Source organism: Physella acuta, unplaced genomic scaffold (assembly GCF_028476545.2).
Source record: "Physella acuta isolate Inbredline_101_S28 unplaced genomic scaffold, ASM2847654v3 ptg000023l, whole genome shotgun sequence".
Classification (NCBI taxonomy): Eukaryota; Metazoa; Mollusca; class Gastropoda; family Physidae; genus Physella; species Physella acuta.
The window spans coordinates 83107-95027 of NW_026731543.1; the positions used below are offsets into that span (position 1 = coordinate 83107).

Below are 11921 nucleotides of genomic sequence, written 5' to 3' on the forward strand. Positions count from 1 at the left end.
AAAATTTACTGTCAAAATTATGTTGTATCCAGCTAAAATAATAAAAGATAAGTCAGAGAAAATGCAAAGTTGTTGAGGACGATGGGGCGACACCTTTGGTAAATGCGTAGGGGAACACCATCCTTGTGACGCCACCAACACATTTTTTTAAAAACTGCTTATGATTTATTTAGGTTTTTTCTCATGCTTTAAATTTTGAAAAATGATTGAGATCTATTTTTGCTGCTTCTGTATGTTAGATAAGATGGCTAAGTTACTGACCCAATGGGCATATCTACAATTGGTTTCATAACAAATTATCTGCATCATATTGAACAAATAATGAGATTAAAAATTTCAACATAGACATCACAATCTCCTTCGTGATCACAGTGGAATGTTAAGAATATTTATTTGTAACTAGCATACCCGTCCACGTTGCTGCGATCTAGTCCCTTATACCAGGGTAATGAATCATTTTGTAATGGTTTCATCAACGCATTAATAATTGTGTATTTTTAGTTATGTGACCTAATTTTCTATAACTGGGATAGTTAAAAGGTAAACAACGCCACCGTTATTTTTTTATATTTTTATTTTACTGCTGGGGAGCCGCCATCCAAAAAAAAAAATTAATGCTAGAAACCTTCCCTAATGACCTAATGCCAGAGTTTCTTTCAGGCAAATTTTCATAAAAATGTCTGGAAAAAAAAAACACTGCCTGGACTAAAAATTGTTGGTGACTGGATGAAAACCAAAAACTCATCATAAATTTAAAAATAAAAAATAATCAAATTATTCAAATTACATAATTCAATAATTCTGATTAATTCATAATTATATAATATATAGATCTACTCTTTTTACTTTCTCGTATATACGTAGTATAGAGAAAGTATTGTAATCGTGCAAAAAAAAAAAATCGAGATTTTTGCAAATCTCGACGTTTTACACCTCACTGATACGGAAAAACATAATTTTGCAATCTTGTCCGTATGTCTGTGTGTGTGTGTGTCTGTGTGTCTGTCTGTCCGTGTGTAAACACGATAACTTGAGTACCGTTACAGCTAGGTTGATGAAATTTCATATATAAGTATTTTATCAAAATCATAGATCCGTATCAACTTTTGAGCGATTTCCGATAACCGGAAGTGGTACTTTTCCTACTTTGAATTTTTCAAAAGCCTATAACTTGAGTACTATTTCAGATAGATAAATGAAATTTCACATGTAAGTAAAGATCTAATTCTCTACCTTCTGTTAAATTTTGAGTAATTTCCGTTGACTGGAAGTAGTAATTTACGCTACTTCCGATTTCTCAAAAAACTAATGTAAATTTTTAAAGTACTAATAATATTGCGCACTATTATACGCGTTTTTATTCGGCGTTTGCTTGGTGCGCAATGTTTTTTTTATGAGATTCTATTCTATTTTTAAAAGTTTAAGTATTTAAAATGGATTAAAAATCATAACTATATCCCCAGTTACCATCCCCTGTTGTTTTATATAAGAATATTCGAGAAAGTTTAGGGGAGATCACTACCGGTTTATTTATTATTATAGGCCTACACAGTTACATAGATCTCTACTAAAGCTCTAGTCTAGACTCTTACTTTGAATTAACTTTTGTCTAGTAGTCTAGAGTCTAGAGTAGTGAGTGACTAAATCTAGATCTAGATTCTACATCGCAATGATATTAAGACTTAATATCATTAATTATTACTTAATATTATTAAGTAATAATTTATCAATCAGACTCAGATTCAAATTTTTAAACGCAGGGATAAGTTTCTACTTTCGATATCGGTTTTGCTAGAGTTATCTTTCGTGGCTAACTTCCGTTTTAGAATTTTCACTATTTACAATTTACATAAAAAGAAAATATACTAAGTTTAAGGCCAAAACAATAGCATCATGATCAAACCATTGGAAGCCTGTGTCATAATTGCAATGCTTTTGCATTTATTCATATGTCCCTATACTAAAGTTGAAGAAAGTTTTAACATGCAAGCGATTCATGACGTGATCAACTATGGTTTTGAAATAGAAAAGGTGTAATAAAAAGACAAAAAAAAGTGCTTTACTCACTGTGTGACACCCAACAACTGTAGTTTTAGTATTTAATTTTTTGATACCAGATCTAATTATTTTAATATATATTTCTAGATATAGATTCTAACTTAATACTAAATACAAATAGATAGTCAGATAGATTGATACTGTACTAAACATGAGTTAAGTACCCATCAGAGCTGGGTGAAATCAGGGACATTCTACTAACTTGGACCCAGATTCAAACTCAAGACTTTCAAGTTAGCAGCCTAGTGCTCTACCGCTTAGGCCACACCGTCCCATAATTTAAATATTGTTTGATTTTAATTTATTACCGCAGCACAGCAGCCCATTTTCCAAGTTACTTATTTAAGTTTGAAAAACTATAAATAAGTATTATAAGTATTGCTATTAACTAGGTCTACTATATAGACTTTGTCTACTACTTCTTAGGCCTAATTATGGGCCTAATTAATTTAATTAAACTATTAATTAATGTAAGTAATAATAATAAATAAAAATAATTAACCTTAATATTTGTGTTTTCAGTATGACCACTTGGAGTTTCCAGGTGTTGTCCCTCGTAGTTTCCTGGGTCCCTTGGTTGTTGCAGCTCTCTCTTCACCATTTGTACTCCTAACTAACGTCACAGGAGCAAGTAAAGTTGCCCAACAATATATAGGTAATTTATGTAATAAAGCTCTGTTTGATTACCAATAATACATTTTGTAATTGAAAGTTGTTTTTTTAAAAGTTGCTCCAGTATATGTTACATTATGATGAAAATGATTATAGTCATCAAGAAAAAATGTTAAATCATGAATTGAACTAAGTAGAAAGATATACAGTTTTTTTTATCTATTTAAGAGCTCAAAAATTCAAAGATACAAAATTAATTCTCCAACAAATTAATTATTTTTTGTTTCATTTTATTTTTACATAAATTTTTCAGCAAGAGGCACTATTGGCTTGGCCACAGCTTTGTCATTTATTGTGTTCTGCCGAGCAATTGATTCAGTTTTTGGAAGAAGCATAAAAAATTGGCTGATCCTCATCACAATGACTCAGTTTCACTTCATGTTTTATATATCCAGGCCATTGCCAAATGTGTTTGCTTTAATCTTTGGTAAGTTGGCTTTTTCAATACTTGATTTAAATTAAATTAGAAATTAAGGATTTTCGCATAGCTTATGTAGAGCTGGGTGGACTGAAAACATAAAACTTTTATCTGGCTGTCTGGGGCTTCTATTATAATTTTCTTTTACTTTCAGCTCTGTTGGCCCTGGCTAGCTGGGTGCACCAAAAACATAAAACTTTTATCTGGCTGTCTGGGGCTTCTATTATAATTTTCTAATCTTTTACTTTCAGCTCTGTTGGCCCTGGCTAGCTGGGTGCACCAAAAACATAAAACTTTTATCTGGCTGTCTGGGGCTTCTATTATAATTTTCTAATCTTTTACTTTCAGCTCTGTTGGCCCTGGCTAGCTGGGTGCACCAAAAACATAAAACTTTTATCTGGCTGTCTGGGGCTTCTATTATAATTTTCTAATCTTTTACTTTCAGCTCTGTTGGCCCTGGCAAGCTGGGTGCACCAAAAACATAAAACTTTTATCTGGCTGTCTGGGGCTTCTATTATAATTTTCTAATCTTTTACTTTCAGCTCTGTTGGCCCTGGCTAGCCGGGTGCACCAAAAACATAAAACTTTTATCTGGCTGTCTGGGGCTTCTATTATAATTTTCTAATCTTTTACTTTCAGCTCTGTTGGCCCTGGCTAGCTGGGTGCACCAAAAACATAAAACTTTTATCTGGCTGTCTGGGGCTTCTATTATAATTTTCTAATCTTTTACTTTCAGCTCTGTTGGCCCTGGCTAGCCGGGTGCACCAAAAACATAAAACTTTTATCTGGCTATCTGGGGCTTCTATTATAATTTTCTAATCTTTTACTTTCAGCTCTGTTGGCCCTGGCTAGCTGGGTGCACCAAAAACATAAAACTTTTATCTGGCTATCTGGGGCTTCTATTATAATTTTCTAATCTTTTACTTTCAGCTCTGTTGGCCCTGGCTAGCTGGGTGCACCAGAAACATAAAACTTTTATCTGGCTATCTGGGGCTTCTATTATAATTTTCTAATCTTTTACTTTCAGCTCTGTTGGCCCTGGCTAGCTGGGTGCACCAAAAACATAAAACTTTTATCTGGCTGTCGGGGGCTTCTATTATAATTTTCCGCTTTGACCTGGTGATGTTCCTGGGACTGATCCTGTTGAATGAGCTGTTGGTTGGTCGCATTGGAGTGATCAAATGTATTGTCAACGCTGTTTTTGCTGGTGTTTGTTTACTGGGTGAGTCCTGACATTGGAGTGATCAAATGTATTGTCAACGCTGGTGTTTGTTTACTGGGTGAGTCCTGACATTGGAGTGATCAAATGTATTGTCAACGCTGGTGTTTGTTTACTGGGTGAGTCCTGACATTGGAGTGATCAAATGTATTGTCAACGCTGGTGTTTGTTTACTGGGTGAGTCCTGACATCGGAGTGATCAAATGTATTGTCAACACTGGTGTTTGTTTACTGGGTGAGTCCTGACTGATGTAACAATTGAAAAATCTCATGTGTGTTCCATACCAATTTCTACTAATGACACAATTTTGGAATCCACTTAAAAAGGGGTGTTAGGTTACAGGTAGTGAACTATAAACTAATGTTACTTTTTAATGCCCATTCTTACCCTATCACTGTTCCAAAATCTTACCCAAGTGGTAGTGCTAACCCTATTTATGGCACTAAGACTAATCCTGATATTACAATAAAGAACCTAACACATGTAATTCTGGAAGAGTCTGGTAACTAGTAACATCACTCTGTTTACTTTAAACTCACTTTATGGGAGTGACTACTAAACCATAGTCATATTAACACATGATTTAAATTTTAAAATACATCTATCCTTATCTTTCTTTAAATCAATATTTAATACTATATCATAATCAGTTTTGATATATTTTGTATAAATAAATTTTGCATAAACAAATCTATATATATATATATATCTATATATAATCCTCTTCTTGGAGATGTTAGAAAACACCAAGCTGTAAGCGCGCCTAGCTGTCCCCTCTCTTCCTCTCTAGGCATATCGCAACCACCCCCACATGGTTTGGTGAGCTGTGGTTCATGCTAAATGTTAACAATCGTAGAGCCAGGTTTAGTGACGGCTATTAGATACAGATAATTTAGTTTGAAACGATTTTAAACTTAGGGGAGGTAACTAAGAGGAGGCTGCTTTCACGGGCGGGGGGTGTTGGGGGAAAGGAGGGTTTTAGTGTTTTAAAGCAAATATTTTCAGTGACAGCATTGGTACTGTCGAATTCACATATTATGAATTACTGAAAAGTAGAAAATAAAACTAAATAGCGGCGTGTGAAACGCCGCGGGTCGGCTCGTATAAAGAAATTTTGCTATTCTATTATACATAAATTTTGTAAAAGAGAAGTTTTTCTATTGGTTGTTTGTCCACATAAATATGATTAACTATTGTTTATGTTTTCTCTTTTTATTTAGGTCTTACAGTAACAGTGGATTCCTATTTTTGGCAGAGATGGTTATGGCCTGAAGGGGAAGTAATGTGGTTCAATGTTATCCTCAACAAAAGTTCAGAATGGGGTGTATCTTTTCAAACATTTATTATTTACTTGTACATTAGTTGTTTTTGTTTGTAAACTTCATTCTTATATGAAATGAAGTTTTTCTTTTTAAAGCCAATTTTAAAAAACTTGAAGATCTAACTAAAATTATAAAGCTATAGATTAATAATTGAATTATTCAAGATGATGCATATTTGGATGCAAAATTTTAAAATCAAAGTTCATGTACTTAACTATCAAACAGACTTCGCCCTTCTTATGGTATTTCTACTCAGTCCTCCCTCGAGCCCTCTCGGCAACACTTCTCCTAGTTCCTGTAGGCATTTACCTGATGCGCCACGTCACAATACTCCTGTGGCCAGCGTTTGGTTACATTTTGCTCTTCTCCTTCCTGCCACACAAGGAACTTCGCTTCATCATCTACACATTCCCAATCTTCAACACAGTGGCTGCATGCGCCATATCCACCATGTGAGTATTGTAGCGTTGGATCAGCTATAGGATCAGCTATAATTGCTCGTAAGATATTTGGTTCAAAAACAAATTTTTGTAAGATTTTTGCCTCTAAAGTAAATGGCTTGAACAGTCAAATGCCCCCAAAAAATTAATTGATTCTTTTAATTAATTAAAACTTGTTAAGTAAAAATTAAATAATTTTCAATAACAGACATTTGTTTATGTATGTGTGGGTGAAAATCTTGAATTTTCTGTTATTTAAAAAAAATGCAACACTTTCAAGATTGTGATTTGTTGTACTTTGTTTTATTAACGGCTTTATAAAGTTATGTGTTGTTTCAATTTAAATAACAAAAAAAATTTGTTTTTCATGACTAATGTTTTTCTTATTGAGCAGTAGATTTTCCTTTTCAAAACTCAATAAATTTAAAATTCAAAAATTTAGTTACAAAACAATTCAGGCAATTAATTTTCAGACAAATGTTATCAACACAGAAGTATACTGTGTGTGGTTATACTACACCATAGTTAAACATAGATTTATGTTCAAGGTTGGTGTACCATATTCAACATGTGGATATACTAACACTATTTAAACATAGATTTATTTTTAAGATTAATGCTTAAATATAGTTGAAAATATCCATCTTTTTAAAAGTTGTGTTAATGTTAAAAATCCTCAGCTGGCATAATAAAAACAAAACAATCACAAGGAAGCTGGTTGCCATGGGAGCAATGGGTCTTCTGGTAGGAAACATGGTAATGACCTCTGGCTTCTTGTACATCTCACACCACAACTACCCTGGGGGGCAGGCGATGAAAATTTTACATGAACTAGAAAAAGATACCACAGGTAAAGTTCTGATTTCTTTTTTACTACATTTTCTGATGCGGCTTATTAAAAAAAATACAGTTTAAACTAAAGTATGTAATTTAAAGAATAGAGTCATTCAAAGGAGATAAAGTTAAAACAACTAAACCATTTAGTCTCAGTTGCTTAGAAATGGTTTCTTATAAGTGAATAAGAGATTTCTGTTTCATTCCATATTGCATCAATATTTCATTCTATATTTCATTCAATTTTTCATTCCATATTTCGTTCAATACTTCGTTCAATATTTAATTCAGTATTTCATTCAATATTTCATTCCATATTTCGTTCAATATTTCATTCAATATATATGTAACTTCCATCCCCCATTGATTAGTCCTAACTCCACTATTTCAGATGTACATGTACACATAGATGTGTACACAGCACAGACTGGGGTCACAAGATTTACCCAGCTTAGACCAGACTGGATGTAAGTACAGTGTTAGTGTACACTTGTACACAAGCCTTTTTTTCCAGTTAAAGTCACAATGAGGATAATGGTTTTTATTTAATTTACACAATTTGGTTTGTTTGTTTTTGAAAGGCTGTTTTAATTTAGATAATGCAGGCTCTTGGTTTTTGTAAGGCTATTTTGATATGTGGGTTTTAATTTTCTTAAGTCATTGTTGATTTTGACTTGTGATTTGTTGGTTTTTATAAGACTTTTTTGATAATGTTTTTTTTTCCATAGTTCTGTATTAATTTTGACAATTTGGTTTGTTGGTTTAAGGCTATTTTGAACATGTGGTTTGTTGGTTTAAGGCTATTTTGACATGTGATTTGTTGGTTTAAGGCTACTTTGACAATGTGATTTGTTGTTTTGTTCCAGCTACAATAAAACAGAAGACCTGCCCGCTGGTGGTGGCGACATGATGAAGTACACCCACCTTTTCATTGGCACGCCAGACAACAACAAAAAACCACTGGCCCCATACTCAGAAACACACACTGTGATTGCCCAGGTCCAAGCTTACGACAGACTATTTTTGGACAAGTCGTCGTTTCCCCCGTCATTCCGTATTTTACTGACTGAGAAGATCTACATCTTGAAAAGGAATGCCCCAGCTGCTTAAGACTTGGTTCAACTGTTTAATATAGGGCTGTGGAGTTGGATGATCTGACCTTGGACCAAATGTTGGGTTAATAAATGTAACTAAGATGGACTTGTAGAATTGAAGATTAGTATTCTAACACTGCAGTTATCTTAGCAAATTTAAAAACATAAGCTAATGAAAATAGTTATTTGTCTATGTTTTCACACTTTAGTGTTATATATGATTGAATTTTTAAATGTTTGGGAAAAACCTAGATCTCTTCTAAGCAAGTTTGTAATATTTCTTCTTCTAGACATCAACAAAAGCTTTGTTCTACTAGATTAAATAGCCTGGTTCAAGTTTTATAATTAAAGCTGGTTTACTTGGTTAATTAATGAATTGATTACAGAAATCTCCTTATCAGTCTAAGAGCTTCCAACTCCACAGCATTGGTTGTTTGTTACTAGATGTAACATTCTACAGTTGGTTTGTTACGAAGCATAACATATTATATCTACAGTTGGTTTGTTACTAACCGTAACATTCTAAATCTACAGTATTCATATCAAAATTAGGGTAAACATTGTTCTTCCATTTTCTCAGTGCTCAGCTCAGCCTAGGTATTATACTGCCACGTAGATTTTATCTTATATTCATTACTTCATCTAACTTGTTACTTCCCCTTTCTCTCCTGGGTACAACCCCTTGACTAGATTTGTTACTGCTAAAGTTTGGATACTCAGTTAAATTTTTATACTGCTACTGCCACACTATACTGCTGTCTACAGCATTGCTTTCTATTCATACAATTTTTGTGTCATTAAATAGATTAAGTGTTGTTGAGCTTTTTATTACAATCTAGAAGTAACTTTCATTTTAAACTTTTAAAAACTCTAACTGGACTTTATTGTTGAGCATGTAGTTCATGTCATTGTTTTTTTTCTTTCAAGAATTTAAAGAATGTTACAGTGATTTATGTTTTAGTTAGAAAATTGTCCTGGCTAAATACCATTTTAATACCATCAATTGATCTTCACACATTAGGCCTATATCAATTTTCACTATAATTATACCAGCAACTAAAATGTGTACATAACGCATTACATTGACATCATTAGTTTTCAGTACATCATCACATGACCACAGCTACAGATGATTCAATTGTTTTTAAAAGGACAGACAAAATATTTATGACTCAGAGCTTCATTAAGATAATTAATTAGGTTATTAAAAACTAGGGGACTGTCTTAATTAAAAGATGAGCTACAACATCATCAACTGTCCTCCTTAAACAAAATTTTTGTATCTTAACACAACACTTGTATCTTAACACAACACTTGTATCTTAACACAACACTGGTATCTTAACACAACACTTGTATCTTAACACAACACTTGTATCTTAACACAACACTTGTATCTTAACACAACCGGCCTATCTAAACACATACACATACTCATACAATATTTCAATCTAACTAAACACAACTGGCCTACCAAACACACACACAACACTTCCATCTTAACATCTTGATCCCATCTGACTGCAAATGAACGCATCAATTTCACTAGTGATGACCCATTCACCAAAATCCACACACAAGCCCATGTAAGAGTTTTATTTACCCATGACACTTGAACCCAACATTGCCAATATGTTTACCATCCCATTCCAACCAGTTCTAACTGTTGAGCCTAGTGTTTTTTGTCTATCTTAAACACTTTTTATTTCCTTGTTGACAAAATTCTTCCTTTACTTATACAGTTGTTGTATTCTTCCATGTAACTTACCTCTGTGGGCCGTAGTGAACTCAGGCAAGATCTAGTCTTTTTTTATGCGTACTTCAAATATTCAACCATATCTTGCAAATCTAGAATTTTTAGAAGTATAATTCTGATATTCAATTATATTTTGAAAATTTAGGGTTTAAATATTTTAAAAATATTTTAACTATATCTGGTTAGATAATTGTATTTTGCTTTTTCAAAGCTTCATTACTGTGGATTCTAATTGTTGATAGATCAATGTGCATTTGAATGTCATTTGTATTGTAAAATTTTTATTTATTAAATGCAGGTTGTGTACAAGGAAACTGATTAATTGGCTTGTGTTTTTTTCTTGTGTTGTTAGCACTTTAATTAATTAGAGTGTTGTGCAACACACTTAAGTTAATTACATTGTTAAAGCTAATGTAAGAAAATGTAACACATTAATTAATTACCAATGTGTTACCGAAGCCAAAGCAAAGCAACGTTCCCCTTTCAAACCTGAAGGTCTATAGGGGAAGTAGAGTTCACTTGTTTCTGTGACCTTGGCATATGAAGAGATAGTGTGGTCAGCACTATGCCCAGTCGCCTTTACTTTACCTAACGTGATTTAGGTACCCATCAGAGTTGGGTGGACTCAAGGACAATCTACCGACTTCAACCCGGATTTGAACTCGAGACTAACAGGTTAGCAGTCCAGCTCTCAACCGCTAGACCACTCCGTCCTTACAGAAGCCAGTATTAAAAAAATGGGTAACATCTTGGATTCTACTAGTTGTTTAGTACAAAATGATGTATTAAGGTAGTTGCTGAGCTGAGCAGTGGCAGTCTCAGGTGATACAAGCTACACCTGTGTCTGAGTTGATACAAGCTACATCTGTGTCTGAGTTGATACAAGCTACACAAGCTACACCTGTGTCTGAGTTGATACAAGCTACACCTGTGTCTCAGTTGATACAAGCTACATCTGTGTCTGAGTTGATACAAGCTACACAAGCTACACCTGTGTCTGAGTTGATAGAATCTACAACTGTGTCTGAGTTGATACAATCTACAACTGTGTCTGAGTTGATACAGGCTACACAGGCTACACCTGTGTCTGAGTTGATACAAGCTACAACTGTGTCTGAGGTAATACAAGCTACAACTGTGTCTGAGTTGATACAATCTACAACTGTGTCTGAGTTGATACAAGCTACACCTGTGTCTGAGGTGATACAAGCTACACCTGTGTCTGAGTTGATACAAGCTACACCTGTGTCTGAGGTGATACAAGCTACACCTGTGTCTGAGGTGATACAAGCTACACCTGTGTCTGAGGTGATACAAGCTACACCTGTGTCTGAGTTGATACAAGCTACACCTGTGTCTGAGTTGATACAAGCTACAACTGTGTCTGAGGTGATACAAGCTACACCTGTGTCTGAGGTGATACAAGCTACACCTGTGTCTGAGGTGATACAAGCTACACCTGTGTCTGAGGTGATACAAGCTACAACTGTGTCTGAGTTGATACAAGCTACAACTGTGTTCAGTCAACAGAGGTGGATTGGTGACACAGGCACTTTACAGAGGTGGATTGGTGACACAGGCACTTTACAGAGGTGGATTGGTGACACAGGCACTTTACAGAGATGGATTGGTGACACAGACAATTTACAGAGGTGATTGGTGACAGGCACTTTACAAATGTGGATTGGTGATTCAGCTGAAAATAATTCTGTGGACTTATTGGCTTCCTCTGAATCCAACACTCGCTCTTTTAGGCCATATGGCCACACAACACTTTTATTACAAACGAGCCGGCCCGCGGCATAACATACGCCGCTATTTAGTTGTTGTTTTTTCTACTTTTCAGTAATTCATAATTTGTGAATTCGACGGTACCAACGCTGCCACTGAAAATATTTATTTAAAACACTATAAGTAGCACGTTAAGGACCATAACCCCCCCTCCTCCCCCTTCCCCCTCCCCCCCACAGCTCACTAAGATCATGTAGGGGTGGGGGTGGTAGGGAGTGCATTTACAGCTTGTTTTCTAGAGTCTCCCAGAAGAGAATTATATATATAGATATACAAAGACAATCAAGGAGAGAGGACCTATTTCAGACAATTCTGT

The 11921-nt window shown here is 34.5% G+C and overlaps 3 protein-coding genes across 5 annotated transcripts in view; 2 read left to right on the top strand and 1 right to left on the bottom strand.

Moving 5' to 3' along the window:
- Positions 1–11921, bottom strand: part of LOC131940780 (crossover junction endonuclease EME1) — a 50587-nt gene that overhangs the window by 4861 nt on the left and 33805 nt on the right. The window contains exon 1 of one of the 2 annotated variants that reach the window (XM_059299593.1): positions 1593–1631. The exons of the other annotated variant lie outside the window; for it this stretch is intronic. The gene's annotated coding sequence lies outside the window, so the exon portion shown is untranslated. Of the gene's footprint in view, positions 1–1592; positions 1632–11921 lie in introns of those variants that run through there. 2 annotated transcript variants of the gene reach the window in all.
- Positions 1831–10123, top strand: LOC131940766 (dol-P-Man:Man(7)GlcNAc(2)-PP-Dol alpha-1,6-mannosyltransferase). Of its 2 annotated transcripts, XM_059299573.1 has the most exons (9): positions 1831–2031; positions 2581–2713; positions 2984–3157; positions 4176–4370; positions 5589–5692; positions 5916–6142; positions 6811–6980; positions 7356–7431; positions 7831–10123. In XM_059299573.1, the coding sequence occupies exons 1-9, from the start codon at positions 1894–1896 to the stop codon at positions 8072–8074; spliced, it is 1461 nt and encodes a 486-aa protein (XP_059155556.1). In that variant the 5' UTR covers positions 1831–1893; the 3' UTR covers positions 8075–10123. The 2 variants fall into 2 exon arrangements, with proteins under 2 accessions (XP_059155556.1, XP_059155547.1); XM_059299564.1 differs by lacking the exon at positions 4176–4370.
- On the top strand, positions 9664–11470 carry LOC131940682 (uncharacterized). The gene is made up of 2 exons (XM_059299422.1): positions 9664–9735; positions 10625–11470. Exons 1-2 carry the CDS (start codon positions 9664–9666, stop codon positions 11468–11470), a joined length of 918 nt encoding a protein of 305 aa, XP_059155405.1.

Excerpts from the sequence above, each read along its gene's own strand:
- LOC131940682 (XM_059299422.1), top strand. The coding sequence starts at position 9,664 with ATGACACTTGAACCCAACATTGCCAATATGTTTACCATCCCATTCCAA. Across the intron at positions 9,736-10,624 it reads TTCTAACTGTTGAGCCTAGT|TGGCAGTCTCAGGTGATACA; the intron begins GTTTTTTGTCTA and ends TGAGCTGAGCAG.
- LOC131940766 (XM_059299573.1), top strand. The coding sequence starts at position 1,894 with ATGATCAAACCATTGGAAGCCTGTGTCATAATTGCAATGCTTTTGCAT. Across the intron at positions 5,693-5,915 it reads ACAAAAGTTCAGAATGGGGT|ACTTCGCCCTTCTTATGGTA; the intron begins GTATCTTTTCAA and ends ACTATCAAACAG. Across the intron at positions 6,981-7,355 it reads ACTAGAAAAAGATACCACAG|ATGTACATGTACACATAGAT; the intron begins GTAAAGTTCTGA and ends CCACTATTTCAG.